The sequence below is a fragment of the Taurulus bubalis genome, assembly GCF_910589615.1.
Source record: "Taurulus bubalis genome assembly, chromosome: 11".
NCBI lineage: Eukaryota > Metazoa > Chordata > Actinopteri > Perciformes > Cottidae > Taurulus > Taurulus bubalis.
Genome location: NC_136599.1, coordinates 12,636,032 through 12,663,475, shown reverse-complemented (window position 1 = coordinate 12,663,475; position 27,444 = coordinate 12,636,032). Strand labels below are relative to the sequence as shown.

At 40.5% G+C, this 27,444-nt stretch overlaps 1 protein-coding gene across 1 annotated transcript; it reads right to left on the bottom strand.

Moving 5' to 3' along the window:
• Positions 1 to 374: 374 nt before the first annotated feature.
• Positions 375 to 26,559, bottom strand: dnmt3bb.1 (DNA (cytosine-5-)-methyltransferase 3 beta, duplicate b.1; the record flags this gene model as incomplete). The annotated part of the gene is made up of 21 exons (XM_079226295.1): positions 26,485 to 26,559; positions 13,316 to 13,463; positions 12,809 to 12,897; positions 12,575 to 12,712; positions 11,196 to 11,345; positions 8,541 to 8,699; positions 8,321 to 8,428; positions 7,534 to 7,675; positions 7,301 to 7,423; positions 6,856 to 6,900; positions 6,694 to 6,773; positions 5,965 to 6,077; positions 5,677 to 5,860; positions 5,025 to 5,109; positions 4,748 to 4,893; positions 2,887 to 2,977; positions 2,408 to 2,556; positions 1,474 to 1,559; positions 899 to 968; positions 691 to 809; positions 375 to 516 (listed from the first exon to the last, which is right to left on the bottom strand). Exons 1-21 carry the CDS (start codon positions 26,542 to 26,544, stop codon positions 375 to 377), a joined length of 2,427 nt encoding a protein of 808 aa, XP_079082421.1. The 5' UTR covers positions 26,545 to 26,559.
• Between the last annotated feature and the right edge of the window lie 885 nt (positions 26,560 to 27,444).

The following is a 27,444-nucleotide window of genomic DNA, read 5'->3' as shown; positions in this document are numbered from 1 at the left end:
GTTTCGCCATCTTTCCCTTTGAACTCAGCTGAACTTCCAGAGAGGCGAAGCACTCTCATGGCCTCGGTTATGGATGATATAATCAGTGATACTATGGGTTAAAAGACAGCTTGTGCTTTTGTTTATCTCAAGTGTTAGTGTGTGTTATGTGTGTTTAAGGTTGCAGTGCATTCTCACCAGGATCCCAAAAGGACTAGACACAAAAACAGCTATTTTCCAGCTACACTGATTTGAAAAGAAACTGTTTTTTCTCCTGCAAGAATGGAGAGAAACTTCCAGCTCTTTTCAAAAATGTGTCCGGCGGCTGATGTTCCCTGAAGCCACAATTACAATGGAAAAGCTGGTGTGTCATTATAACTGGTGATGTCTGGCGTCTATTCACAGGCGAAGTAGTCTTTCAGTGGTGCAAACAGATGCCTGATGACGGGGACGCTCCAGGACCGGCCCAGGAGCTTCTGTCTGGCACCGCGACCCATGTTAGACACGTCTGTGTAGTGGACAGGGAAGCCAAAGATCCTGCAGGGGAAGAAATACACAACCACTATTACAATCAATGTCACAATGGTGCTTAATCAGTATGACCATGGTAAAAGGATAGGACTGGAATGGACATTCTCATTCAAATCACTGCGTGTGTGCGTGTGCGTGCGTGCGTGCATGCACGCGTGTGTGTGTGTGGTTCCAGCTAACCTCTCCAGCTCAGTGCACCAAAGTATGTCCTCTTTCCCGTTCATTATGACAGGAAAGTGTTGGTCCTTCCCTTGTTTGATGGAGTTGGAGCGGGTAGTGATGGTACGCACCTTCCCAAACTACGAAACAAAAAATACACGGTGAAAGAAGAGACCACATTTTAAAAGTGTAAACTGTGACTTTGTTTTGTATTTTGTTTTTATCAAACCTTTGCAACTCTGCCGTGATCCAGACAGTCCTGCAGCTCCAGCTTATCCATCCCAGAGGCACACAGAGGCCTGAAACGGTGAGGAGTATTCACACTTTATATAATATAATACATATATGTGTGTATATATATATATATATATATATATCATAAGCAAAACCCACACAAAACATCTATTTTTTGTAGATTACAGTAACTATTTTAGCCTTACAGTAGATACTGTGATGTAACATGGCTGCAAATAACAATTATTTTCATTATCAATTTGCCTGACAATTATTTTCTAGACTAACTAAAAATAGTTTTAAATGTCCATCCCAGTTTCTCAAAGGTGATGTCTTCAAAGGTCATGTTTTGTCAGTTCAAAACCCAAAGATATTCAATTTAATATGGTATAATGGATTTTCTGTCATTTTTGCTTGAAAGATTACTTTTAACTGTCAATATCTTTCTGTCATATCACTAATTGATACGTTGAATATGCGTGGCAACATATTATTCACCACTATAAAGTTACCAATGTTTTTTCTTTGAGAAATTGGAACTGAGATGATGGTGACGAGTTGTTTCCCTACCTGTTCATGCCCGGCAGGTTTCCCCAGAAGTATCGGGCACGGTGAGCAGCAGACACCTCAATAGCATCAATCATCACAGGGTTACACTGCAACAAAAAAAAGAAACACAAAGACACACATTGATTACTCAATTAAACTCATGATAATCAGAAATATACAGCACCTAAAATGATTCATAGGCACTTTCCTGTTTTTAAATCCAGTGTCTCAAAGGGCAAATCACTCTGGTTTACACCATACAACAGAAGGTTAGAGAGGTGTTTGTCAATATTAGTTTGTGAATGCTGAAAATGTCTCCACACTCGGCCTTTACATAGAGATCATTAGTCTCGTGCTACAGTGCACATCAGCTGTGGCTCGATGGCTTCAGTATTTCTGCTGCTAAAGGATTAGCTCCGCTGCTATATCAAAATAAAATTGCTATCTTGCTGGTTTCAAAAGTGACATATTATCTTTTAAAATAAATACCTTGTGGTGTATTGAATTCATTTGTAAAAGTAAATACACTTAAATAAATATCCAAAGAAACTTTAAACAGACTTTTTAGTGTTACATTTGAGAATGAGAATGATGTTTGGTGTGATGTTTTGTTCCCTTGTAGGGCTCTATTTCTTTAAATAGGGAAATTAGTCTGGTTCTCTGTTCAGTAACTTGCAAATTAGTCTTAAAAACAAACATGAACAAGAATAATGATAAGATCGTGGATCGTGTTCCTACCTAAAAAAAAATTGTGATATGATATTGCTTTGTCATAGCCATATCCAGTCCATATCCCTCACGGTTAGGTCTAAAATTAGATTTCAGGTTGAGGTCTCGAACTACTTCTTCCGCTACACATAGAAAAATGTATGGACTATGTTTCCTTCGCGGATGTCTTTGGTTTATGTTTTTGATATTCTGCAGCTGTTTACACTCGACAGTCCATAAAACTCACCTCTAGGAATCGTGAGATGTCCCTCTTGTCATTGACGCCCATGGCGACAACGTTCTCAAACATCCAGAAAAACGGCCTGTCCTCTCCTTCTTTGGGTTTGGCCTCGCTCAGCAGACGGTAAAACTCGAAGAACAGCCTCCCTGTGCCTTCTGGGGGAACAAAGCACGTCAGTACAGACTGAACTTCTTCCTAATTAAATTTTGGCACCTCCCAGTGGCCACTCCAGATAACCCTTTAAACATGAAACACTAAGTATATTTGAGATTGGCCATTTTTTGTCATACAAATAAAATCATTGGGTATTTAGACAAGCTAAAAAACTAAAGACATTCACCTCAACTCATAATAGTTAAACTAAAATGACTATAAACCAGAGATTAACGACCACAGCCATTCACTGCTCAAACTATACATATGTAACTATATATAATATGACTGAAACAAAGTCCCTGACGTGACTTCCAATGGCCGGTACCAACCATAGAGACCTTTCCTGGCAGGATTGACGATTGACAGGTCGTTGCAGGGACTTCCTCCGATCACCAGGTCAAATGGACCCCAGTCGAGAAGCTGAGAGAGACAACAGCACCACCAAGTGTTAGACTGAGGAAGTTACATCTACTGCATGAATAAAACAACAAAACAACAACGGAACTAAAGTAGAACTCACTTTGTACAATATTCTCAAACTTTCATACATCTTCTGCAACTTTACTTACAATGTACCATGAACACAACTAATACTCTTAATTTAACCCTCAAACTACTTTTTCCAGCAGAAAACCATTGAGAAGGTTGTTATTAGTGCATTCAGGTCCAAATTTTGGTACCGTATTTTAGAGCAAAGTATTATAATTCTACATATTGTGTTATAAGCTAAGCAACTGACTCTGCAGACTGTGGAAAGAGGAGTGTTAGTGAAGAGTAGCTGTTACCCTTTCAATTAGGCGTCTGGTCTCTCGTGCTAATTGCTAGCAAACATATATCCCAGTCTTGCATGATTATATACTGTATGTTGTTACCATAACCATCACTTTACAGCACCATTACCAAACCACAATCATAACAATAGTCAATGTGCTCGTGATTAGCATAAGATGCTCAAACCAGGCTGATATTTGTTCATTTGAACTTTAAATTACTTAAATGATAATTCCATAAACGTTGATTGACAAATCAATTAACTGACTTAGCTCCAAATGAAGTATTAATTTAACCAGCAACAGGCACAAGGGTGCTAATTTCAGCCCCCATCTAAACTGGGCACATTTTGTTCTCTTTCACCCTCTCGCACAAATGCCTCATTTAACAAGAGCAGAATGAAAGGAATGAAAGAGATGAAGTGAAAGAAAAAGAAATGAAGGAGTGACACACACACACACACACACACACACACACACACACACACACGCACACACAGTCACTCTCTCTCGTTCGTGTCACGAACAAATGAAAGGCTCCCTAAGGGGATTTGAGAAGGCTGAAGCTGCTCTTTGTCCCGAGAAGGAGTTTCCAAACGCTACTGAAAGCCGGGTAAGTTTGAAAACTCTGGAGTTACCTCATAGTGTGGACGGGCGGAGCCGTAGAAGTTTGAAAACAATGATGCAGACACCCGCGTTTGCTGCTTGATTCTTAGCAGTAACAACGCACCCTTTAAACATGGATAACGGATAACAAGCGTGACTGGCCTTGCTAATAGCTGTTGTGCAGTTCAATTCTGCATTTTATATAATTCTACTGCTGCCGACATGCGGAGGAAGCAAGTGGTTATTGGAGCGAATAGCTAGCGGCGTGTCCAGAGCCATTAACGGCCCCACGGAGCGAACGTTTGAAGTCCCGGTTTGCGGCTTTGAGGAGGGTGATGGGCACAAAACGGAGGACTTTTTTTATTTTGTTTTTGATTGATGGATGGATGTCATGATATTACCGGTTGAACTTATCTAAACACATATTTAGTTTTACAAGAATAAAGACATTTATTTTTACATCGAAACAGATCGCTTCTTGTTTAAACGATTGGCCGTCTGGGTCAAGTAACGAGCACTGAAAGTTGAGAATAATAACTTTTATGCGCCTCTAAAAACTGCCAGCTAAATGCAATGTGCGGCGCAAGAGAGGAGTTTAAGCTAGGCCACCACATGAAATACATATCATCCTATAAGTATAAGTACCATAGTCAAACAATGGTTTTGCTGGCGATGGATTTCTAAGGGCGTGTCTCGGTCATGTTTTAAATAACATTTCTTGGGGAGCTTAAAACTGCCAGTAAGTAGATCCACTCCATCATTTCAACAGGTATGTTCTTGATATTCCTGACACTTGAAACTATTTATTTCTTACGTTTTTCTTGGAGATGTTCCTGACATCATGGACGTACTGTATCTTTCCTTCATGTCGGACAACACCCACAGAGATGGAGTCCTCGCACACCTCTGATGCTACGTACTGGTCCACCTTAAAACCCAGGTCCCTTAAAACCAGGTAGCCTGGAAGCACAGACACAGTTTGTGTTATGACCTGCTGTGTTTCAGGTGAATTAAACACCAAATGGTCAAGACATCAGTGCAAATACATTCATTCACTGTCTGTTTCTTGTCATCCACACACTCGTCCTCACCAGTGGCAATGCCGTCAAACAGGGAGAGGACTCTGATTGGTCGCCTCTGCTCTGCAGGGACTGCTGGGAAAATCTTTTGTTTCTCCTAGTAGGGAAAAATTAAGACAGATTCTACTTGAGGCTCATTTTTATCTGGGCAGCTAATGTGTTAAAGATAATCTTTTCATAAGTTAGGTAATTATTTATTATTACTAAAACATGTTCTTATCTTCATTTCTGGAAAGCTGATGATATGCTCTGCTTATTACATTCAAACTGGATTGTTACATTATAACTTTGAAAGTCATAAAAGGTTAGTTTCTTTTGCATTAGGTTGTTCAAGTTTGTATTTAGTTGACTTCCTGTTTGCTTCTGATATAACCTCACCTAGTTTGTCCTTGCAAGTCTGGCTTTTGGTCAAGACTGAATTTCACTTAAATTAATTTCAGTTTGCAGTATTTCAGAAATGTGGTAAGAAGAAGACATAAAACATAAAAGAAGTTACAATAAGTCTTATTAAATCTTGTCCATCATATTGATTTATCTTAGTTGGGAAACAATGATATAGAATATACACAGAAATATTTACAGATAAAGAAAAATATAGAGTTGTATACAAAAATTCTACTTTTGCCAAACATACGTGAAAAAAATAAAATACAAAGGGACTCACAAACTCCTGTTTACTGTCACTGGTGAAGAAAATCTGCAGCTTGAGGCTCCAGTCGTGGCGTCGCTTCAGGGCGCCGTACTGCAGCATTGGCTGGCACATGTAGCATCGCCACGGGTCCAGATAGCGAGCGTTGTTAGACGCTCCGGGATCCACCAGGATGTCCAGACAGTCCACACAGAAGCACCTGGAAAGAAGAGAAGAGAGGAGGTGAACGGACAGACAGACACATTGGTGGGGAAGATAGTAGGTCATGTATTGTGTGTGTGTGTGTGTGTGTGTGTCTCTGACCTGCAGCAGTTGGCGTTCCCGCAGAGCAGAACCTCTCGACCTCCGCAGCAGACGGTGCAGTAGGACTGGTAACCGTCATCGTCGTACATGTAGGACATCTCCAGGTACACGTCCTGAACACACACACACAGAAATAAATCGCATTAATACATCTGGCTGTAGACACTGCCACACTGACATTGAAGCACATCTGCAACAATTTAAATTAAATAATCTTCAAACATGCACTCAGTTGCCAGTTAATAAAGTGTACTTTAAAATGATGCAGTATAATACAATATTCCTGCAATAGAGCCTCCATTCATGAAGGTTATAATGTGCAGTTTGTGTTGTGTGGATTCAGCTACAGGATCATTTCGAAGGCTTCAGTTTGTGGATCTCGGGGGACGTTTTTGACATTTTCAAGTGCAACTACTGCATGCTCAATGTGCAATTATCTCAAAACCTTAAAAATGACTATTTCATTTATAGTCGGTGTCCCAGTGCCAGAGCCTTGGGACTGGAGCACTGAGATGAAATGCAGCCATCATACTTTTTCCTGATATGACAAGTCAACATGTTTGCCTTGAAAAAAGTTGATTGACAAGGACCCCTGAATGCAACGCAAACATTACCAACATGGCTGAGCAGAAAGCGCCACCTTCAGGAACTCATGAAAACGTCACACTTAATAATTCAATGTGTTAAGCTACTGATTGTGGAAAATAGTAAATTGTTTTGTTGCTCTACCTTGCATGTTTGGCACAGGCCTCCTTCAAACAGTGGGTGGAAGGTTGCTGCTCTCATCTTTCCACAAGAGAGACAGAACTCTGTAAAAAATTAAACAACACGATTAATAATTCACAAATCTATTCACACAGAAACACACAGTGTGAAAGAGTGTGTCTTTACCTTCTATACTTCTTTTATTTTTCAGAACTTCATTCACCATTTGTTCTGAGAGGAAAAGAAGGACAATGTTATGAAGTATGAAAAGACAAACACATTTTCATATTGGGATGTCTCCAACACATATTAATATGGGCCTCTTTTAGTCTTAAGCCCTTTAAACGCAGGTTTTTGTTTCAATGTGCAGCCAACCTCAAATGAATACCATTCTCAACACAAAAGTACACTCAGCCCAATATATCTGATGCAAAAATAATAACGTAAGAAACATAAGCTAATCTGGACCACAAAACAAATTCCAAATTTAGCATTTTAATCCCCATTTAAACCTTAAACAGACAAAAAGCAGGAAAACAAAAAGGTTTAAGTTCCCAAAAAAATGAAAGAAAATAATATGCCAAATGATAAAAAACTTCCGTAACCTATACGCAGCAGTGAGAAAATGTACCTCTGCTGTAGGACTCCTCCGGGGCGGCCTTGCTCTTACAAAGGCTGACTCTGGGCCGCTTGGCGCTGGGGAAATACTCTGGCAGGGAAACATCGAGGACCTGGTGGTCCAGAGGGTTACTGTCTGCGGGGAGACAGAGGAGCACTCCGACTTTACAGTAATTTCCTCACTGAATGGCAGTTTGTTTTGTGATGAACAGTGTGCGACTGGTTTGGTGCTGCTGCCTTGCTCACCGGCAGTGTTTGTAGGTTTGAGTCCCTCCTCCCCTTTGGGCAGGAAGCCGCCGTTGGCCCAGTCCAGCATGGGTTTGACCTGATCTTCTGGAATGTCCGACTCGCAGGGAGGAAACTTATTCTCCGCCCGGACACTGGCCATCTGTGATAAAGAGATGGAAACTTTTTCTCTGAACGGGATCGAAACCAAAATAAATGTAGAAACACAGACTGTATAAATAAAGTCCACGTGGTCACGTGACGTCACCGATTGCTTTGCGGACTACGGTTTTGACGTTTCGAGTTCGGCTCATTCTGCTTTAATTAACGACTGAGGAGTCCACGTTCGACCGCGTTAAGCAGTCACGCCCCGTCCAACTAAAATATCGAAATATTTAACAACTAATTTTTTACATCATTGTAATGTAGTGTGCAAAAAAACTGTTGTCTGTAATAACATTTAGTTTATTTTACTTGGCATCTGGTTGGTACACACACACACACACATGCACACACACACACACACACACACACACACACACACACACACACACACACACACACACACACACACACACGCACACGCACACTTCCAGTGAACTGGTGTTCTGACCAGAGAAACCACACCCGCATATTTTTTACAGCAGACATCAGATTAGCTAGCCACTGACCCCCTCCCCCCCCCGCCCCCCCCCCCACACACACACACACACACACACACACACAGCCAATGTATAATTGGAGACACCTGCACTGAATAAAGGTGGTTAATTTCAAAACGTGGCACCTAATCCACATCTACGCTTACCTCCAGTGCTTGGAAGATAGCCCTGCGATAGGAGGCCAGTTTGGTGTAGGAAGCCTGGCTGAAGAACTTGGGGAAGGCAATGATAGAGTCTAGTTTGTCTGCAGAAACCTGGAAGGAAAAGAAAATGTGGCATCGAACAATGTGCAATGTGTGCAACTATTATACGATGTTCCTCTCCCTCCCTCCTTCAGTCTGTCTGATGTGCTTCTTCCCTCCTCACCTCAGAGAACTTTCCATCTCCAAACCACTGCAGCCACCTCATGCCGTTGTTGGCCTGCCGTTTGCCAGTGGCGCGCCACGTCACCACGATGCCGGGCCACCAAGAAAAGCCCTTGATCTTTCCCCACACCAGCTCGCCAATGCTAAAACCCTTATTGTCCTGGATGGAGGAGGCAGAGTGTAGATGGATCATGTTACGATATTGTACCTGTACCACTTTACTAATAAGAGACAGTCGGTGGCAGAAGAGAGGAAGAATGAAGATAATGGAAAGAGAAATTTGTTTGAAGGAGGGCTGTGAAGATATCTGTAAAAAGTAAAAACCTCCCTGGACATTTTAGTTGGCCAATTCCTAACAACCTTTATAATCTTGGAAGAAGAGGAGAAAGGGGAAACTAAAGAAAAAGGAAAACGATGTTCATATTTTGGGAGCTAAAAGAATACTAGAATAGAAGATAGAAAATAACTTATTGCATCTTCAAGACTAGTTTAATAGTGTTAAAGATAAAGGAAAAGAGCAAAGGGGGCAAGGATGAAAGGAGTTAATGTGTCAGGAAGAGAACAGAGTAACAAACACAAATTGTGCAAAAAAACAGTTTCCTCAGAGAAAGGACGATAATATAGATGGAATATCAAAATGAAAGATTTAGATAAAATCCTCCTCTTCACTGTACTAAATTACAAAACCAAATGTTTTGTTGGAGAAAGGACAGAGAGATATGTGTAGAGGAGAAGGTTTAGCTGACATTTAAGTAAAGAAACAAATCCTGTATTGACCATTTTGAAACAGACATAAACCAGAGTTTGCGCTGGATGGATCAATAAAACGGAAATGTATCAAGATTAAATGTGCATATCTTTAAAGCATCATAACATAATCGTGTTTGACACCTGTATGAAAACACTTTGTAGTCTGATTTGCTCAGGTGCATTTCCTTTATTTCGGCTGTTAGCTTTTGTAATTTAAAGAAGACATCAAACATCCCAAATAAAACCACAATTGACCCATTTTTCTTTCTTTATTTTGCAAATTATGTGTGCTAGGTTTTGAGCAGGTGGGATTTCTATGCTTGCAAACAAATCCCAGTTGAGCTAAGGTTATGTGATCTTTCAACTGAAGAGAGAAAAACCCATTAGGCTTTGAAAGGTTTCTACGCTCCACTGACTTCAGCCTGGGTCAAGTGAAAACACACACGGCAACACAATGAGACGTATCAGCGTGCATAAAAAAAAGTATACCTTGAGATTCCGTGCACGCAGACCTGAGATATGTAGAGCTGTGTGAGTATGCACCACACACACACACACACACACACACACACACACACACACACACACACACACACACACACACACACACACACACACATATACACATGCCCTGCTTTGCAGACTGGTGGTCCTCATGACTAGAATTAAACTATTGATACAGAGCAAACACAGCCAGACTGGGTGAGTGTGTGTGTGTGTGTGTTTTTTTGTGGCCACCTGCACTAACACAAGGCCAGGTGGGGGAGGTTCAGTAGTCTGTGAAGGGAGTTACTCTCCTCATTCTATCACTGCCAAACCTTCACTTCCCCTTTTTTAAATAAGCTGCCTCTCATGCATCGATACAGCTGTCTCTCTCTATTTCTTTTCCTTTGCACATCCTTAACCTTTTTCCAAGAGTGCTTAAAAACAAATCTGCCTTTAAAGAGAGATTGTTAGTATCATGCAATGTATCGCTTCCATGGCTCCAGTGTTTAGCACCACTGCTAAATGATAAAAATTATCACCCCAAACGCAATAAACTTGCTATCTCTACTTTAAACCGCCAGAGTCGGGGACAAGCGAGGATAATAGATCAAAACACCCCAATTGCCATCGCTTATGTTCATGGAGCGGAAGACTGAGGTGAAGTGAAGATGGCGTTGTTGGTACTGGTTACATACAAACGTCACGCTAACATGCTGATGGAATCAGTGTTTTTATGTTTTTAGCTGGACCAGAGAGTAATCAGTTAAAACAGATCAGAGATGCTGTTTTGTCCTCTCCAGGAAGTTTGCTGGAAGTGATGTAATGCAACTCTCGGTGCCTTTTCCTGTAGATGAGCACTGAAATGCCACATTGTTTGTCAGCAACCAGTCATATGGTAAATTAGGAGAAATTTGGCCATGTGTGCTCTGATTAATTTAGCATGCAGTTGACACAACAGTCGTAATGTTGTTTTAATGAAAACTCAACTCCTGGCATTTGCTCCCGTTTCAGAAGAATACAAATATTGGAAGTAACAGGGAACCAGCTTTTTTTAATAAGTGATGTGTGGTGGATCTAATTTAATGTAGATTTGGAAAAGTAACTGATACATATTTAAATAGACTTTAAATAATTACATTTGAGAATGAAATTTGGTTTGGTGTTTTGTTACCTTGTAGGGCTATATTTCTTGAAAATAGGGAAATTATTTTGGTTGTACTGTTCAGTAATTTAGTGTTAAACAATTGTGATAAGGTTGTCGATTGTCGACATATTCTTGCCACCTTCATTTCAAGGTACATTTCTGTGATTTAAATTCTAGACTTTTATTGTATCTAAATTAACCTTGCAGTGTAAACAAGAAAGTCCTGCTATCTGATTCGTGACCCTCCATCCTTCCTCCTCCAAACATTCATCTTACATTGTACTCTGGCTGGACCTCAGAGCTGGACGAGGTGCTGATGCTCTGGGCCGAGTCCTTGGAGTCTTGTTCTATCAGCTCGGGAAGGGGGGCCTCTGGGACCCCGCCGAACGCAACCACAGCCACCCGAGGGCCACCCCCACCGCCACACTGATGGAGAGAGACAGAGATGCAGATAAAGATGGAGGTTAATTGGACTCAATGGAATGTGTGAGAGAGAGAAAAATAAGCTATTTTTCTTTTCAGATGTCATCATCCCTCCTTCATACCAATGTTAATGGGAGAGATGTTTTGAAGTGGGGTTGTATGAGATATTTATCCATCGTAAGTGTATTACCCATAGTAGATGGCGGTCAGCATGCCTCAAGTTTGAAGAAACAGACAGGAGTACCAGTGGAAGAGCAAAGCTGAAGCCAGAGTTAGAGTTACTGTTTTTGTCAATGGAGTATGTGGCTTTGAAGAGAGAATAGGTTTCAGTTCCCAGTCAGTAATGGCTGTCTGACAGCAAGGTGAAGCGGTGAAAATATTGCTTGTACTCTGTCTGTTTCTCCAAACTGGGGGCCTGCTGACCGCCTTCTATTGTAGGTAATACACTGATTTTGGTGAGGATTTTGGTCCCTGCTTCCAACTCTATGCTCTGATAGCTGCTATCTAGCCAGGATATCAGTCAAGTCAATTTAAGGATGACAGTGAATGTTAGGGAAACCCTGCAGTTTTCAAGTCCATGTATATTAATTGTAATGAAATGAAATGAAAATCCTGTAAAGAAATACCAGACATTTGGTTGTGTGTCGATGAAGTAAGTTTAAATGTCTGTGTAGACAAAGTAGAGCAGCTTTCATGCCATCTATTTGCCTCTGCAACACTAGAGAACCAAAATAAATAAAATGTAATGGCAGAGAAAACAACCACAGCAAAGGGATATCATCTTGTTCCAGCTTGGGGAAAAAGTTTCTGGCACTCTTTTTTCTGTGTCATCGTCAACAGTAGATGAAGGGACAAAAAAACACCAATTTGCATCTACTTTTGCAGAATTGTTTTGGAAAATTGCTTTCACTTTTGGGAGTAAAAAAATAAATAGCTGAACTGACTCAGCTGTTCCACTGCATTGCAAAACTGTTGCACCGGAAACTACAGTAAGCATTGAGGGTCAAAAGAACATGTTTACACTGGCCAAGGGGCAAGGATCTGATTTAGATTATTTTGATGTTTGGTGAATCAGATTTAGGCCTGAAAAAATCAAATCAAATAAGGAAACACAAAAAATGAAGGATATTAGTTGACTAAAATATATTTTAAAATAAACACCACAGCATTTGGAGATGGAAAATAGCATGTGGTTTAACATGGGGTAAGAAAAATGCATGATGTGTGCTTACCAGTAACATCCTGGGCTCTTGTTTTCGGTTCGGTCGGCGAGGCTTGTTGTGTGTGTGCGGGATCAGACCGGCCTGAAAGATGGTTCTGGGTCGAGGTGTCTGTCTCAAACCCAACTGAGACGCTCCTGAAGTCTTGTCCTGTAAACACACACAAAACACCCACTCAGAGGATTACATCTCACATCTTACAAAAGAAGCTTCAGTAAATTAAAGTTTGGATGCCTGGGGTCATACCTCGCTGTCGGACTCCCAGGTAGTTTCCTCCTCCTCCTCCTCCTTCTTCCTGCTCCTCTTCCTACTTCCCCCTGAACCTTGGTTACCATCTGAGAAGAGAAAAAGCAGGAGATCAACAGAAGATTCGACAGATGGCTCGAAAAGTAATTTAATATTTTTTTAATATTTTCAAAAGAAAATGTTGTGCAAGTAGCAGGACAGTCACTTCTCCAGAAATACATTTTGAGTAGAGACATATGAAATTGCTTCATACAAGGGCTACAAAAGTACATTTTAATGTATATATTGCCCTTTCCAGTAAACTTCTAAATCACAGTTAATATCAGTTACTTTCTCGTAAATTACAGAAAACTATGGGACCTTTCAAATATTACTATAGCTTAAAATATCAAAATGTTAGTGTCATAATGTGTTTAGGCATTTCAAAACAATATGCTGTGTGACAGAAACCACATAAAAAATGCATCACTGTGTGTGTGTGTGTGTGTGTGTGTGTGTGTGTTTTACCTTGAGGTGAGGCGGCGTCTCCGTTCTGCTTGGGGCTGAAGGGGGAGGGCGGTTCAGCAGCGGTCAGAGGGCTGTTCTCATTGGTCAGTTCGCCACTGTCATTCTCTGATAGGCTTTTAGCTGGAGGCATGTCTCCGTTCACCGGCGCCTGAGGATAGAAACGGATGGAAGGTGACTCATAGACTTTAACCTGATTGACTTTTACTGAAAAGGTGCTCAGTTTATTACAAATATTACAAATGTCAAATAAATCATCAAATATATTAATCTTGCTTTTCTTCTTTTCTTATGATTTGTGCCATAACCGGCGCCTGAGGATAGAGACCGATGGAAGGTGACTCATAGACTTTAACCTGATTGACTTTTACTGAAAAGGTGCTCAGTTTATTACATTTATTAATTCTCTGATTGAAGTGAGGAAGAGAAAGACATTAAAGTAAGGCAAAGATGTGAAGAACACATCCCAATACCACGCTTTAAGTTTTGTATACACTGTATACTGTTGGGAAGATGCTGTTGGGAACACTTAAATGATCTAACTTCTGGATTCTGGGTTAATTTTGGTTAAAAGAAACATCTGATACATCTAATTAACAGGAACGCTTGCCGAGGTTCATGAGTATTTTAATATTTAAACTGACAAAAAAATAAAGATTTATCAGGGAACCAAGTTGAATATAAGGCTGTACCAAATGCCCTTTTATTTTATTTTTTTACATTCAAGGCTTTCTTTTGAAGTTTTCAAATGAAGCATTAAATGTGTGTCGTCATGTTTCGTCGTCATTCAATCGTTTTTTTTCAGTTGTTTTTTTTTAACTTTATTTTACTCCCACGATACCCAGACTGCTTTCTGGCTGGCTACCTGATGCTGGAGTGCACATTGAAATCATGACGGGAAAAGGAAAATAATGTTCTCTCAATGACAAAGAATTGCGCAGAGGGAAAGCACCTGTGGTTGAAGCAAGCTGAAACTTCCTGGTCACATAATAAAACTCTGCCAATCTTCAACTGGCCGTTCACCTGCATGCAGTGACACAGAGCTGCCAAAACACGGCAAAGCCACATCCTAAGCGAGCCCTTAGAAAAGGCAAAGAAATTGGCAGCGAGCCTGTAAAAGGGATGCTTTCTATTTAATAACTTTTATTAATATGCTATAGGGCTGCAACAACGAATCGATAAAATCGATAAAAGTCGATTATCAAAAGTGTTGGCAACGAATTTCATTATCGATTCGTTGTGTCGCGCGATTATTACACCGGGCAATAAGTCGCGGAGAAAAAAAAAAGAGCGGAGCAGAGCAACTGGCCGGCCAGCGTTTCTGAGATTGGAGTGAGACACGAGAAAAGCTGAGGTCGTGATCTTCTCAAAAATAGAAGATCTTTGACGAGTCTTGGCCAATCGGCGTCTTCATGTTCCTCAAACTTGTTTTTAATGGAAGCTACTAGTCAGCTTGCTATCACGTTAGCTAACGTGTTTGGGTTGTGTATTGTCGTTAAAGTTACGTTATGTTCCGTTACAGTTCAGTCTTGCTTGTAAAAAAACGTAACGTGATGAAACATGCCGTCTGGTTCAGTTCACGCTGTCACTCGTTAACGTTAAACCGGTACACCGGCGGATCTGGCTGCAGGTTTTTGTTTTTTTTACTCAAAGTAGAATGAAGCAAATCACGTAGTTGGGCTTAGCCAACAACGTGACGTCGTGGTCATAAGAGACCCAGAATGAAAGAGTTTAAGGAAGAGCATGCTCTATATGGAGCAGTACAGCTTCCCTCTGTCCCAGTATTTCATACATATTGATAAAGCAGGGTATGTAAATGCAGCCTCTGGAGGGATCAATTACAGGAAAAAGGGCTCACATTTGGCAGATGTAAAGTATACATGTGTATGTTTTTAGTGTTAGTCCATTTTATTGTTTTAATTAACAGCTCAGGGATGTTCAAGGAGCAACCAGTTTGTGCACTTTCTGAAGATGTTTTGCACTGTCACTTCTGTTTTTGAATAAAGGGTTGGAAATGAACGCTTTATTGATTTTTTTTTGATTTTTTTATCCGATTCATCGATTTATCGAAAAAATAATCAACCGATTAATCAATTATTGAAATAATCGTTAGTTGCAGCCCTAATATGCTATGTCAATTAGATGGTTATAATATTCTTCAGCTTATAATGATCAATTTGACCCAGACAGACATGATCACTATCATCAATTTCCACTGAATTTATTATTTTACATGAAGCCTATTATAACTAATAACTACAATATAGACGCTAACAAAGAATACAGAAATACTCAGAAACCTCCACATAGCCTTCACCTGCCAACCCACCCACAGATAGGATGAAGACGACAGTATGTGTGATGTGCTGGCTGACGTCATCGCTCAACATCCCCAAAGACTGTCAGGATGCATTACGTCTACAGCACATTCGAGTACACACCAGGGCCCTGTTTCTCGTACCTGGCTAAACAAAGTCAAGCAAATGTCCTAATCTCCATCTTAAATTAGCGAGATGATTGACATCAGGCTATCTGGGTTTCTTCACGGCTGATCCGCGCTGAAACGGTCTCGTTAATTCTAGCCAGACGTCAGTCATCTGGATAAATGAGCGCGCCCACTCCTCTTCAGAAGGGATAATAATCGAGCACTGACACCACAATGTTCTAACAGTACAATGGCAAATAAACTCAGAGGAACCTCTTTTTATTTCTCTGCTGAGAAGCAGGAGAGGATTATGAACGCATATGAGGAAGTCAATACCGTAGTCATTCACAGCAAACGCGTTGCGAATATCCCAACGTTTTTGCAACATTGTTGCCGTGAATGCAACTTTAACATCGCCCCGCTGCGAGACATAAGCGTCGCAAATATATCAGACAAGTTAAATGCGTCAGTGTTGGGAAAATGTATCGGCAAATTTGAAGTGCTTCATCAAGCAAATCAATCAGATCATATTTACGTATAAATATATACTTATGAGGATATATGTACTGTATGCACGTATGAATTATGTACTATATATGTGTATACATGTATGTGTAGATTACCATATAACTAGGAGTTTGAATATGTGTATGGGCGGATCAGTATGTATGTGTTATTCATAATCAGAAATTCAATCAATTGAAGCAATGAAAATAAATTGTGTGTGATTCTCTGTATTCTTATCACGATCACCTTAATCATGTTCTACAATAATGATATGCATGGTGTACTAATAACACTGTCATATAATTATGAGTGCTTTCAACACATCCATAAGTTTCTTAAGAGCTAAATAAACTTAAGAACAGCGCAGCATGCAGCGGCTGATAGTCTGTGTCTGTCAGACGGCCGATCGGCTGCGCCTGTGGTGATCAATGTCCGCGGCTCGAGAAGCTCTCGCAAATAAATTATTCCTTGTTGGCAAAATCTATATCGCCGCGTACAGTAAGTCATGATAATGTAAAGGATGGATCCTGGCGATCTGGAAGAACTCTCTCTCTATAAAACTAATATAACTAATATCGCTCCTTCATCAATGAGGAAGGGAGCTGCCTTTTTTGTCCAGTGGGAGTGGCCAGCTTATCCAGTGAATTTCAGTAAGCCTGCCCGTGAGCAGGTTTAAATTTTTGGCTGTGTTCCTATGGTGATTTATCTAAGCTTGCTTCGAGAAACCGAAAAGCCAGACCTACGTCATCTTATCCTGACAATTAGCCCGCTAACTCAGTAAGCCAGGTACGAGAAACAGGGCCCTGAGCCTCTGGCTGCACAGGTATGATACATGCTGTGAAACGGTCACATGACATCCCTGTAGTTCCACAAGCATGACGCTGAGCTATGTGTGCAACCTGTTGAATCATGGCTCGAAGTGCTGATCTTCTAATCCTCACACCACAATTGAAATGACAAACTCATCGCGTACCGGCGTAATGACATTTTGTTCAAGCGACGTCTTGCAACCAACATCACAGGCACTGAAATCGTTTTTTGTTGACCAAACAAAATAGATTAAAACAAAGCCGCTGCTGATAGGACAAATTATTTAAGCATTAAAGCTCTGGGGCAAGAATGTCTTTTGCAACATGGAGCCAAACACTCCCTTCCCCCTGTGGCGTTGTTTACATTAATGAAGCACATTCTTGCTACCCCCTAACAGAAGTTACAGAAAAAGGGTTGAAAATCAAACACAAACGCTGCAATGGAGCCAATATATTTTGGACAATTGACATGTCAGAGACTATCAGGCGTGCCCGCATGTCAACCTGAGGTTAACCATCTGACTCAACTCAAACACTGCAGAGACTGCAGAAGAATAACACAGCAAATGAGGGATCTCTGAGAGGCATTAGCCACCAGTGAGTCATCTGTTTCGAGAGAGAGATCAGCACAGGTGAGGAGAAAAGCGTTTTGTTCCTGTTTTTCTCTGCATCACTTCATCTCTCACCTCGACAGCGGTGAGCGCCGCTCCTGTTTGGACTTGTGCTTGATAAACTTAAAAGCACTGATACAGCTAATCCCCGCTGTCCCCCTACTCAAACAGCGAGGAAGATTTAGATACACGTGTGTCTGAATATGTGTGTGTGTGTGTGTGTGTGTGTGTGTGTGCTTCTGCAGCTATGTGCATGTGTGAAAGAGAAGACTCAGGATGTACTGGTAGCAAAACATCTAGATTAATACATTATACGGGTTGGAAACTATTACTAGTACTGTTGACTTTCCAGACCCCAAAACCTGCTGGTGTTCTTTAAATAAATCATCATAGCTACACCATTTATCACAGCCAGCAGCTGTAAAAAAATAAATACCAACAGACATCATCATCGGAAGAAAACAAGACAATAGAGGCTGTACAAATGTACATAGTTCAAAATGTATTGCCTACTTTTTGTACAATATTGGTAACACTTATTGGCGCTTGAACATTTTTGGGATTTATAGATTCTATTGTTTTCCTACTTTTGGCAAATAAATCATCAAATAAATTAATCTTGCTTTTCTTCTTTTCTTATGATTTCTTCCATAACTGTGTTACTGCAAAAAAAAAGACATGCTTGAGTTATGTCCTTCTAGCCATGCTCGTGCTGTTTCTTTAGAGGTACAGGACTTATATCGTCTGGGACGGGTCTACTTTCTGTTCCAAGAGTCAGAGCTAAACACGGAGAAGCAGCGTTCAGCTTTTCAACTCCACTTATCTGGAACAAGGTTCCTGAAAGCTGCAGGTGTGCTGAGACCCTCAACTCCTTTAAGTCCAGATTGAAGACTTTTCTGTTTGCTGTTGCCTTTAATTGAACCAGATTCAAGGATATCAATTTCTGCATCGCACTACTGCATTTTATTTCTTTAACTGCACTGCAACTTTTATTCTATTTTTTGCTTTTTGACTGTTTTTTAATGTTTTAAAATTAATGTCCTTAATTGTTTTTAAATCTTGTTTTATTGTTTTCTTCTGCATTATGTTTTGATGCTTTTAATGGTTTTATGTGAAGCACTTTGAATCGCCTTGTTATTGAAATTTGCCTTGCTTTATATCGTGCAGACAAGTAAGGCAACAGTGAGTAGAATGTGAGAGAAGCAGAAAACACATGCTACTTTTTAATAAGTTGAATAGTTTTTACCACTGGGGTGTTCATAATCGCTGCCTGTAGGCTTTGACGTTAACACAAAACATTTCTTTACCGTGAAAAAATAAGAACTTGTAACAGATAAAAAAAATGTTATCTCAGAAATCAACAAGTTATGTTGTGGGTGGTCACATTAAACGGTTACAGTTGTAACTGTAAAAACGATAAATATCAAACAGGATTTTAGGTCTTTGAATTACAAATAATGTTGATTTAGTGCAAAAGAGCCAAAGATGTTAAAGCAGAGAGGGAGGAAGAGAAGGGGAGACGAAGTAGCTGTTCAACAAATGGAGATTGTGCTGACTTTTTAAGGAAAATCCTTAAAGTGAATCTGAGGCTGTTTGTGATTGTTAAACATTGTAAAATGTTGTAAAACAGGGAATGCATGTGGTGTGAGCGATGCCAAATCTCCCCAGTAATAAAGGAACCCAGTGAACCTGTGCATAAAGTGTGTGCTCCAGATGGTTGAGAGTGAGAACCACTGGCAGCAACGAGAGGAGGGAGCGAGACTGACAAAAAGTCAGCAGGGTCACCAAAAACATATGAGAATAATTATTTTGGGACAGAAAACCATGTAGCACCTTGTTGATTGACAGCAAAAGAGGGAGGTGAGAGTCTTTTCTGGGTTCTGGAGGTGAGGAGTGACTGCAGAGCGAGCAGGACGACAGTTTGGGAGGAACGAGTGATGAAAGAAGGTAGTGCAGCACTTCAGGCTGAGAAGGAACAGAATTCCTGAGAAGGAACAGAATAGGAACAGCTGTTTGAAGAAGCCATCGCAGATGTGTATCCTGTATTGACTACTGTGTAGAGTCGTAATCCGTCTATCTGCCCAGACAATTATACATACTGGAGCTGCAGAGTGTTCACGTCTATTGGTTTGAATGGTAGGCAGTGATTTTCAGGCCAGATGTAGCTCACAATGTTTAGTTTTATAATAAGATTTTCATTTGTAGAAAAAAATAAACCATTCCGGTGAAAACCGGTGCAGTCTGTGTTGCTTTCAGCCCATTCATTCATTCAGCTTCACACAATCTTCACATTTTGCTTTAATTGAGGCAGCTTTTCAGTGTATAAAAGTACCTGAGCCTTATATCTGAAAAAGGTTGACTCAGTCTGTTCTTAACTGCACTGTGTGAAATGAAAATGGGCATAAAGTAAACTGACCTCCATGACCTCTCTGATATTTAACAGTCATGGATGAAAGATCGCAGCTGGAGGAAAACTGGAGTCCCTGCAGCACAACTGTAGGTTAGTGGCCTTGGCTGCCACACTCCTCTGAAATTGACGAATACATTGAAACATAAAAAAAAGGGGAGACCTTTGAGCTCAATTGAGCAGCTTCCTGTTTCTCATTTATATAGTTACACAGGGCAGTTTCCCAGTCGGGACTTCTCTTGTTGACAGAAAAATGCCTCTGCAGGGCAACTTGGGAGAGCAAACATCCAGGGAAACCGTTTGTAACTTTTCCAAAAATAATAGTTGCTTAACGCATGAGCTTGCTATTAAGTTTACCTTTAAAGTTGACCTTTAAAATTAACATTTTGCTCCAACACAACATTCAACTTGTATTGGTTTGGTCATTTCTCTTTGTGACTGTCTCAAATTTCTAATTTGTTCTAAAGCATCGCCCCTTGAAGACATTTAATCCAACCAATGACAATCCAGTGAAAGTGGGTACTCCAGCTGCAGCAGAGAGAAAGCCAAGACACAAAGATGAGAGTAAACCTCCACAGAAACTTAGCTCTTCGTTGTTGGCTCCAGGTGGAAAAGTGCTTCAAGCGATGTTTTGACTCGGGCATATAATGATTAATCAGGAACGTAAATAAAGATGTTTGACATTCTGCCCAAGTCTCTGCCCAAACTTTAAATGATCACGAAAAATTATTTCAACCCTCCCAAAGTCAAGTGTAATCTGTCAAAAATTCTAAATGTTATCCCTTTCTATAGTGGTGTATAAGAACACACAATTTCAATGATTACGAAATAAAATATTGTGAAACTCAATTTAGTTTTGAAACTTAAGTTTTTTGTTCAGTCCCAACAGACAACACATGTAACATACAAACATGACAGTGGAATGGATCTTCTCTTCTAAGTCTCGGCAAGAAAGCAAAGAAACATTTCCCAAAATGCCAAACTGTTCATTTAAATGCAGCCAACATTGTAGCTCATGTGGAAGAAGAACAACGGCTTTAACACATTTCTAAAAAGTACTGAGGAACTCTCTGTCATTTAGGGATTAGCAAAGAACTGGAGCAACTATTTCTCACATAAAGCTTTATTTTATCTGCTCCAACTAGGTCTGCTTCAGAATAAGATGAGGGGTGGAAAACTTCTGTAAATTCACAGAGAAAAGAAGCAGAGACGGCAGCTTTGCAGCTACTTCTTAGAGTAAAAGCTAAAAAACATGACCGAAACATGCAAGGATAAGTTTGTTTCTTGACATCTTTTGGTTGTCTACACCAGTGATTGTCAACCACTGTGCCGTGAGAGATCATCAGGTGTGCCATGAGAAAATTTCCAATTTCAGTTAATTGGTCCGAAAAAATATTATTTAGCTGCCGCAAATAATTTTCCATTGTTGAGCGTCTGAGCCTGTAATATAGTGGCTGGCCTAGTCATTTTCTATAGAACAGGTCTACACCTTGTTCTGCTTATAAACAAACTAAACGGCCGTATTTTATTGATCGTATCTACATGACAGCATGTCATTTCTGGGTCGCGTTTACAACTCTTCTCTGCTCTCTGTGTCACGCACAACGGAGTTCTGCCCCGATGCGATGCACACAGGTGAGACACAGCGGACAGAGAGAGCTACAGAGAGCGAGGAAAAATATGTTGCATGCTTTTTACAATGGGATTTGCTGCTGAACCTATCACTATTTTAGGCTATGAGGTCTCACTTTTAAAGCCCAACAGTTCATGTATTTGCAGGTCTTCGCATATCGAGAGGCTCTGGAAATATTCTTACAAAAGCCTGAAAAACATACTGCAGTGACAAAGCCTGCTCACTTTGTGGTCGTCATTAAAATAAATGAACACTATGTTTCCTTTAAGTCAGTATTTATCAAACTGGGGCGTATTACAGGTGGGGCGCAAGAGGAAATGCTGATTTTACCGTACGCCGTTAATAGGTCACGCTTGCGCATGTACGACTTGCCGATTCTTATCATTTCGCCAAAAGCCGATCTTTATGAGATCTCTGTGAGGTCTTTCCTGCTGTTGCGTCTCTCAACATTGAACATGAATTGAGAACGACCGTATCAAATCTACAACCTCGTTTTAAAAAGAGTTGTAGAGGAAAGCAGCTCACTGCAGCCACTAATACTGATACAACCTGATCACATATCTGCAATCATTCTGTTTTGCAAAAAATGGCTTGTTTTCCACAATAAGCTATTTAGTAATAACTAAATATTAGTTATTTTTTGCACGGATATAACTTTATTTATTTATTCTAACAAAGTGATAACACATTTGTTTTTGTCTGATGGAGGAATCTGGTTTAATTGAAAGTGTTTGCAATGTTTTTTATTCTATTATTTATAAAAGCACAGATGGAGTCACTAGTACTGTATTACTTTGTAGTACTGTGGTACTACGATGTAGTATGTCCGTCTGTCAGTCGCTCCCCCCCTAAAGCTGTAAACCTAGGGGAAACACTGAATACACTTCCATGCCAGTAGGTAGCGCACTAATTACCTAACCATATATGCTGTATTATGCTACAATGTGACATTCTGTAACTTTTTGGGTTGTTGGTGTGCCGCGGGATTTTTTTATTGTAGAAAATGTGCCGCGGCTCAAAAAAGGTTGAAAAATACTGGTCTACACATCCCCCGTCTTTGAAGAATGTATCCTCTCCTTTCTCTGGGTGAAAGCATCAGTTAAATCAGAGTTGTGTGAAATGGTTAACTGCTCTTTATAAATCCTCTAGTTTAAGACCTGCACCGATAATGGGATTTGATGTGAGCCAGGTGGCTGTGTGACAATTATCATCATCATTATCCTCGATTAACCTGCCTTCCTGGGTATCCATCACTCCTCATGCTCTAAGCTGTTGGCAGACATGAACATGCCCAATGAAGCATTAAAGTACCACAAATGACCCTCATCTCCCGCCTCTGCCTCCCTCTTAACTCCCTTTTATAGTATAAATACTGCGACTTCAACTTTTACTACGACTACAGTGTCAAGTGTGAGGAACATGTGTCTGATGCATCCTGCACGCTCCGTGGCTCTGTGTGTGTTTGGTAAAGCAGTATGTTGATTCTTGCATTGTGCAGATTTCACCAACCAACGTCACACACACATTCCACACCGAGAAACAGTCTGCCCCGCGGCGCTCCGACGACGGGCTGTCAAAACACCTTAGCGACGCCTAAATGACTAGAAATGGCACACGGCTAGCATTTGGACAGGACTGCCCCAAAACGCGGTGTCAAGTACACTTTTATGGCTCTGAGAGTGTAATCTTTTGTTGGCAAAGAAAGGAATTACGTTTATTTGACTTGTTTGTGATGCTCTCAACCTCAACAATGCAAGCTTGCAAAATTGAGAGTGGAATGAAGCCCAGCATCTCCCGTCCTCCTCAATACTTCCAGCCAGTTACACAACTCCAAGATGCACAACGTTAACTTTTCTTACTTATTTTTTTACAGTGAAATTTGTGCAGAAGTTTGTTTTCTTGAAAGCGACAGTTAACCCCAAAATCTAAAATCCATATTTCTCCTCTTACCTGTGCTATTTATCAATCCAGACTGTTTTGGTGTCTGCCAAGTGTTGTCTGTAGAAATGTCATCCTTCTCTCTGATATAATGAATATAATGGGACTATGAGGCATTCGCCTTGTGCTGCTCGAAGCACCAAAATAAATGCTACAATCCACAGACCTTCTTGTGAGCAGTTTCATGTAGGAACTACTTTCTTTCTACTGAAAACGTGTATCTACTCGTGGACGAGAGGCTCATGCTTCTGAGATGTAAAATATTACTGCCGTCCTTCTCGGCTGAGCTGTAAAGTGAGCTAGCTAGGTGGTGCTAGGTGAGCTGGCAGCATCGAGTGTAAATGCACGCTTCCTTCCTAGAGACATTGGTTTCATAGGAGCGAGCCGGTAAGTTTTTTTGTTGTTGACAAAGCTGCCGTCATATTTATCACTTGGCTCTAAATCTGTTTATAGCACAAAAAAAAATTAAAATAGCAAGGTTTCAACCAGTACAGGGCAGTCACTACGCAACATTATAGGTAGAATTAATTAGCGTTGCACTTAAATGTTAAGTGTAAGACCTGAATCCATCAGCAAGACACTTGATATCCATAATCGTTATTTTTCAGCTGAAAAAAAGCGGTTTGGGTGTTAGTTACTCTTTTAGGATTTCTCCTCCATGTTCGGTGAAAAAATTAAAGTTTACCCGCCTGCCGTCAATCTGTCTAAACTTGAAATGAATACCTCCGGAGAGTCCTCATATAACACGTGTGAAGATAGAAACCGGTTAACACAGAGGAGAGGAATTACAGTTGTGATGGTTAGAAAAAAAGAGGACAGATGGAGAGAAAAGAGAGAAGGAAAGAAAAGGAAGGCAGATGGCGGAGAGAAGGAAGTGTCCCTCTCAGACGGAGTGATATATGAGACTGAAAAAGAGGAACCAGCAGTAACGTATGACAGGAGCCTTATAAGTGCGTGTGTGTGCCTGTGGTTGTAAGTGTGTGTGTACACAAGTTATGAAAGCATGAGGGTGAAAGTGTGTGTGTGCATGGTACATGTGAAACAGAGAGTAAAGGTGTGTGTACAGATTGTGAAAGTTTCTGTGTTGCTGCCTTCAAATGGAACTTGTGAGCTCGTGGACACAAGATGGGAAGTCGTGCACACGATATGCTTGGCGTTCAAGCTAGCGTGCCGGTAACGTGAAGCAGGAAATGAAGGTGGCATAATTATAATAATACTTGACACTAATTCACTACAGGTCACCGAAATAAGCCTTTTTCAGCCATCTTTCAGAACGTCTTCCCGAGTGTGTCAGCTCCCCGCAAGTTTTATCTGTGTCGGCCTAAAAACTGCCTCGGAAAAAAATCCCCCAGTGTAGCGCTGTGGGGGCTCACAAATCAAGCAACCACTCAGAACAGTAAGAACAAATACAGTTGACGATTCCCATTTGTGCAGCATACACATCAACATCAATAAATATGATACTATACTATAATAATATACAAATTACAATATATTAGTAGTGTAATGGACCATTGTTTCGTGATGGTTAGGGTTAACCATCACAGTGCAATATTCAGTAAAATATGCAATCAGGACATTGACATTTATGCTTTTATAGTCGCCAATCTCTAATAATGTTACATTGTTAACAACTGATCCGTGTTTAAATTGACAAGACGTTGGCTGCATCGCTAACGGAGGAACAGTCTGTTCAGCTACATTGTGATGTGTTCAGGTGAAAATGAGTATTGGGCGAAGGGAAATGTTAACGTTATAATGGGTTCAAATGAAACCTCCTAAAATGTAATGTTGGTGAGAAACTTGAATAAATCCAGAAGTACATAAATAGATATTAGAGACAGAATAATGACCGGTTTACACTTTAAGCAGCTTATGATACATCATTAAACCTACTAATGACTACTTTAATCATGAATATATATACAATAAATATTTCCTTATCATTTGAATTGTGTGTTTTTATAAAGAAAATTTTTGAGCGGTTGAAACAATTTTTGGGTACGCCGCAATTTTTTACTAAATCTGGTGCCCTGTAGACCAACTGCAATAGTCAAACAACAAATAATTCTGTATCTGGCAATGTGAATCATCAATAGTGGGCAATTAGTATCGGCGGCAAAAAAAACTTGATCACGGATCTGTAAAAGTTATATTTGCTTTCTTTGTTGTTTTGATCTGATCCGTGACACCGCTACAATCGATTTACTAACCCTCCATCAAAAAGTGAGTTTCCATTGACTCCACCATTCCTGATGTCAGCCAACACGTCTTGAGAAAACTGAGTTTTCAGAAAATGTCCCATACAAGGTTGTGAATCTGACAAGAGGGGAGCGTGCATATGCGTGTGTGTATTTGTGCTATTGTCTTCAACCTTTCCATAAATGATTTTTTGTGCCTTCTTCCTTCTTTCCTCCCTCCGTCATTTACTGCCTCCATCCTTCTATCTATACCACATATCCTCTTTGCGTAGATGCAGCTGTGGGTGTGTGTGTGTGTGTGCGTGTGCGTGCGTGTGTGTGCATGTGTGTGGCACATGCACACACATCACAGCCAACATGCATTCTCAATTAGGCCCATATAACATGCTGGCACTCTTGTCCGGGCATCTGCCTTGGCATCGACACACACACTCCTTTAAAACAACAGCTGGCTCAGAGAAAAGTTCAGGGAGTAGTTGTGTGTTTTGTGTAAGTGTGTTTGTGTGTGTATGTGGGTGTTAATGGGAGGGAATGTGTTTTTTGTAAACAGCTTTAACTCTATTTTTCCATATTCACAATGGGAAGAGGACGAACCTCTGTGTTTGTGTGTGTGTGTGTGTGTGTGTGTGTGTGTGACTCACTGTGGCTGTCATGTTGTTGCTGCTATCCATGATAGCAGCAGAGTATTTGTTGGAAGGCATCACTGTTGTGGTTGACTGATCCAGAGGCTGTGCTGACTCCTTTTCAAACCTGGACGAGACACAAAACAAGGAAACCGTCAGAAAATAAAACAGGACTAGTGACCTGGTGTTGTGGATCATCAACACAGTCAATATCACAGCATTGTCTTTTAATATGTATATGCTTCTCTGTTACTCTTTTTGAAAATCTGAGAGCTTTCTTATAAATCCATTTTCTGAATTTTCTCAATGGAAACAATTCAATTAAAACATTTAAATTATGTTTTCATCCTCTGAATGTTTCACTATACAACGGAACAACATTTGCATTAAATTATCTCTCTTATCTCCAGTAATTAATGACGAGAAATACAGCTGTGTGAAAACGTGGAGAGGTCGAGGCTCGAACAGAAAGAGGAGAGGATGAGGCTGGCCTCTCCTCCATGAGTGGGAAGGAGCAGATCTGACATGCCCATACAATCCTGAGGTAAACAGATACAAAAGCCTGTCTCTGTGTGTGTGTGTGTGTGTGTGTGTGTGTGTGTGTGTGTGTGTGTGTGTGTGTGTGTGTGTGTGTGTGTGTGTGTGCGTGTGCGTGCATGTGTGTGTGTGTAGGTGTGAGGGAGTGAACAAAAAAAGCAACAGTTTATGCGTTTGTACATGCATTATGTATGCAGTACTTCGGCTTTCTTCTTTTCATTGTGACTGCACATTCTTGGGAGCCTTCCTGCTGCTGTATATTAATGCATATTTTAGTGTGGATGTAAATGTGTGTGCGCATTGATACAGGATAGGTTTGTATGTGCATGTGTGTGCATGCTTCAGTTAAAATATCAAGGTGACAGGTCAATCAATAGCTTTGTCAAACAAACCTGGACAGAGAGACCTGCAGACTTCAAGTCAGTTTTAGTTTTACTCACT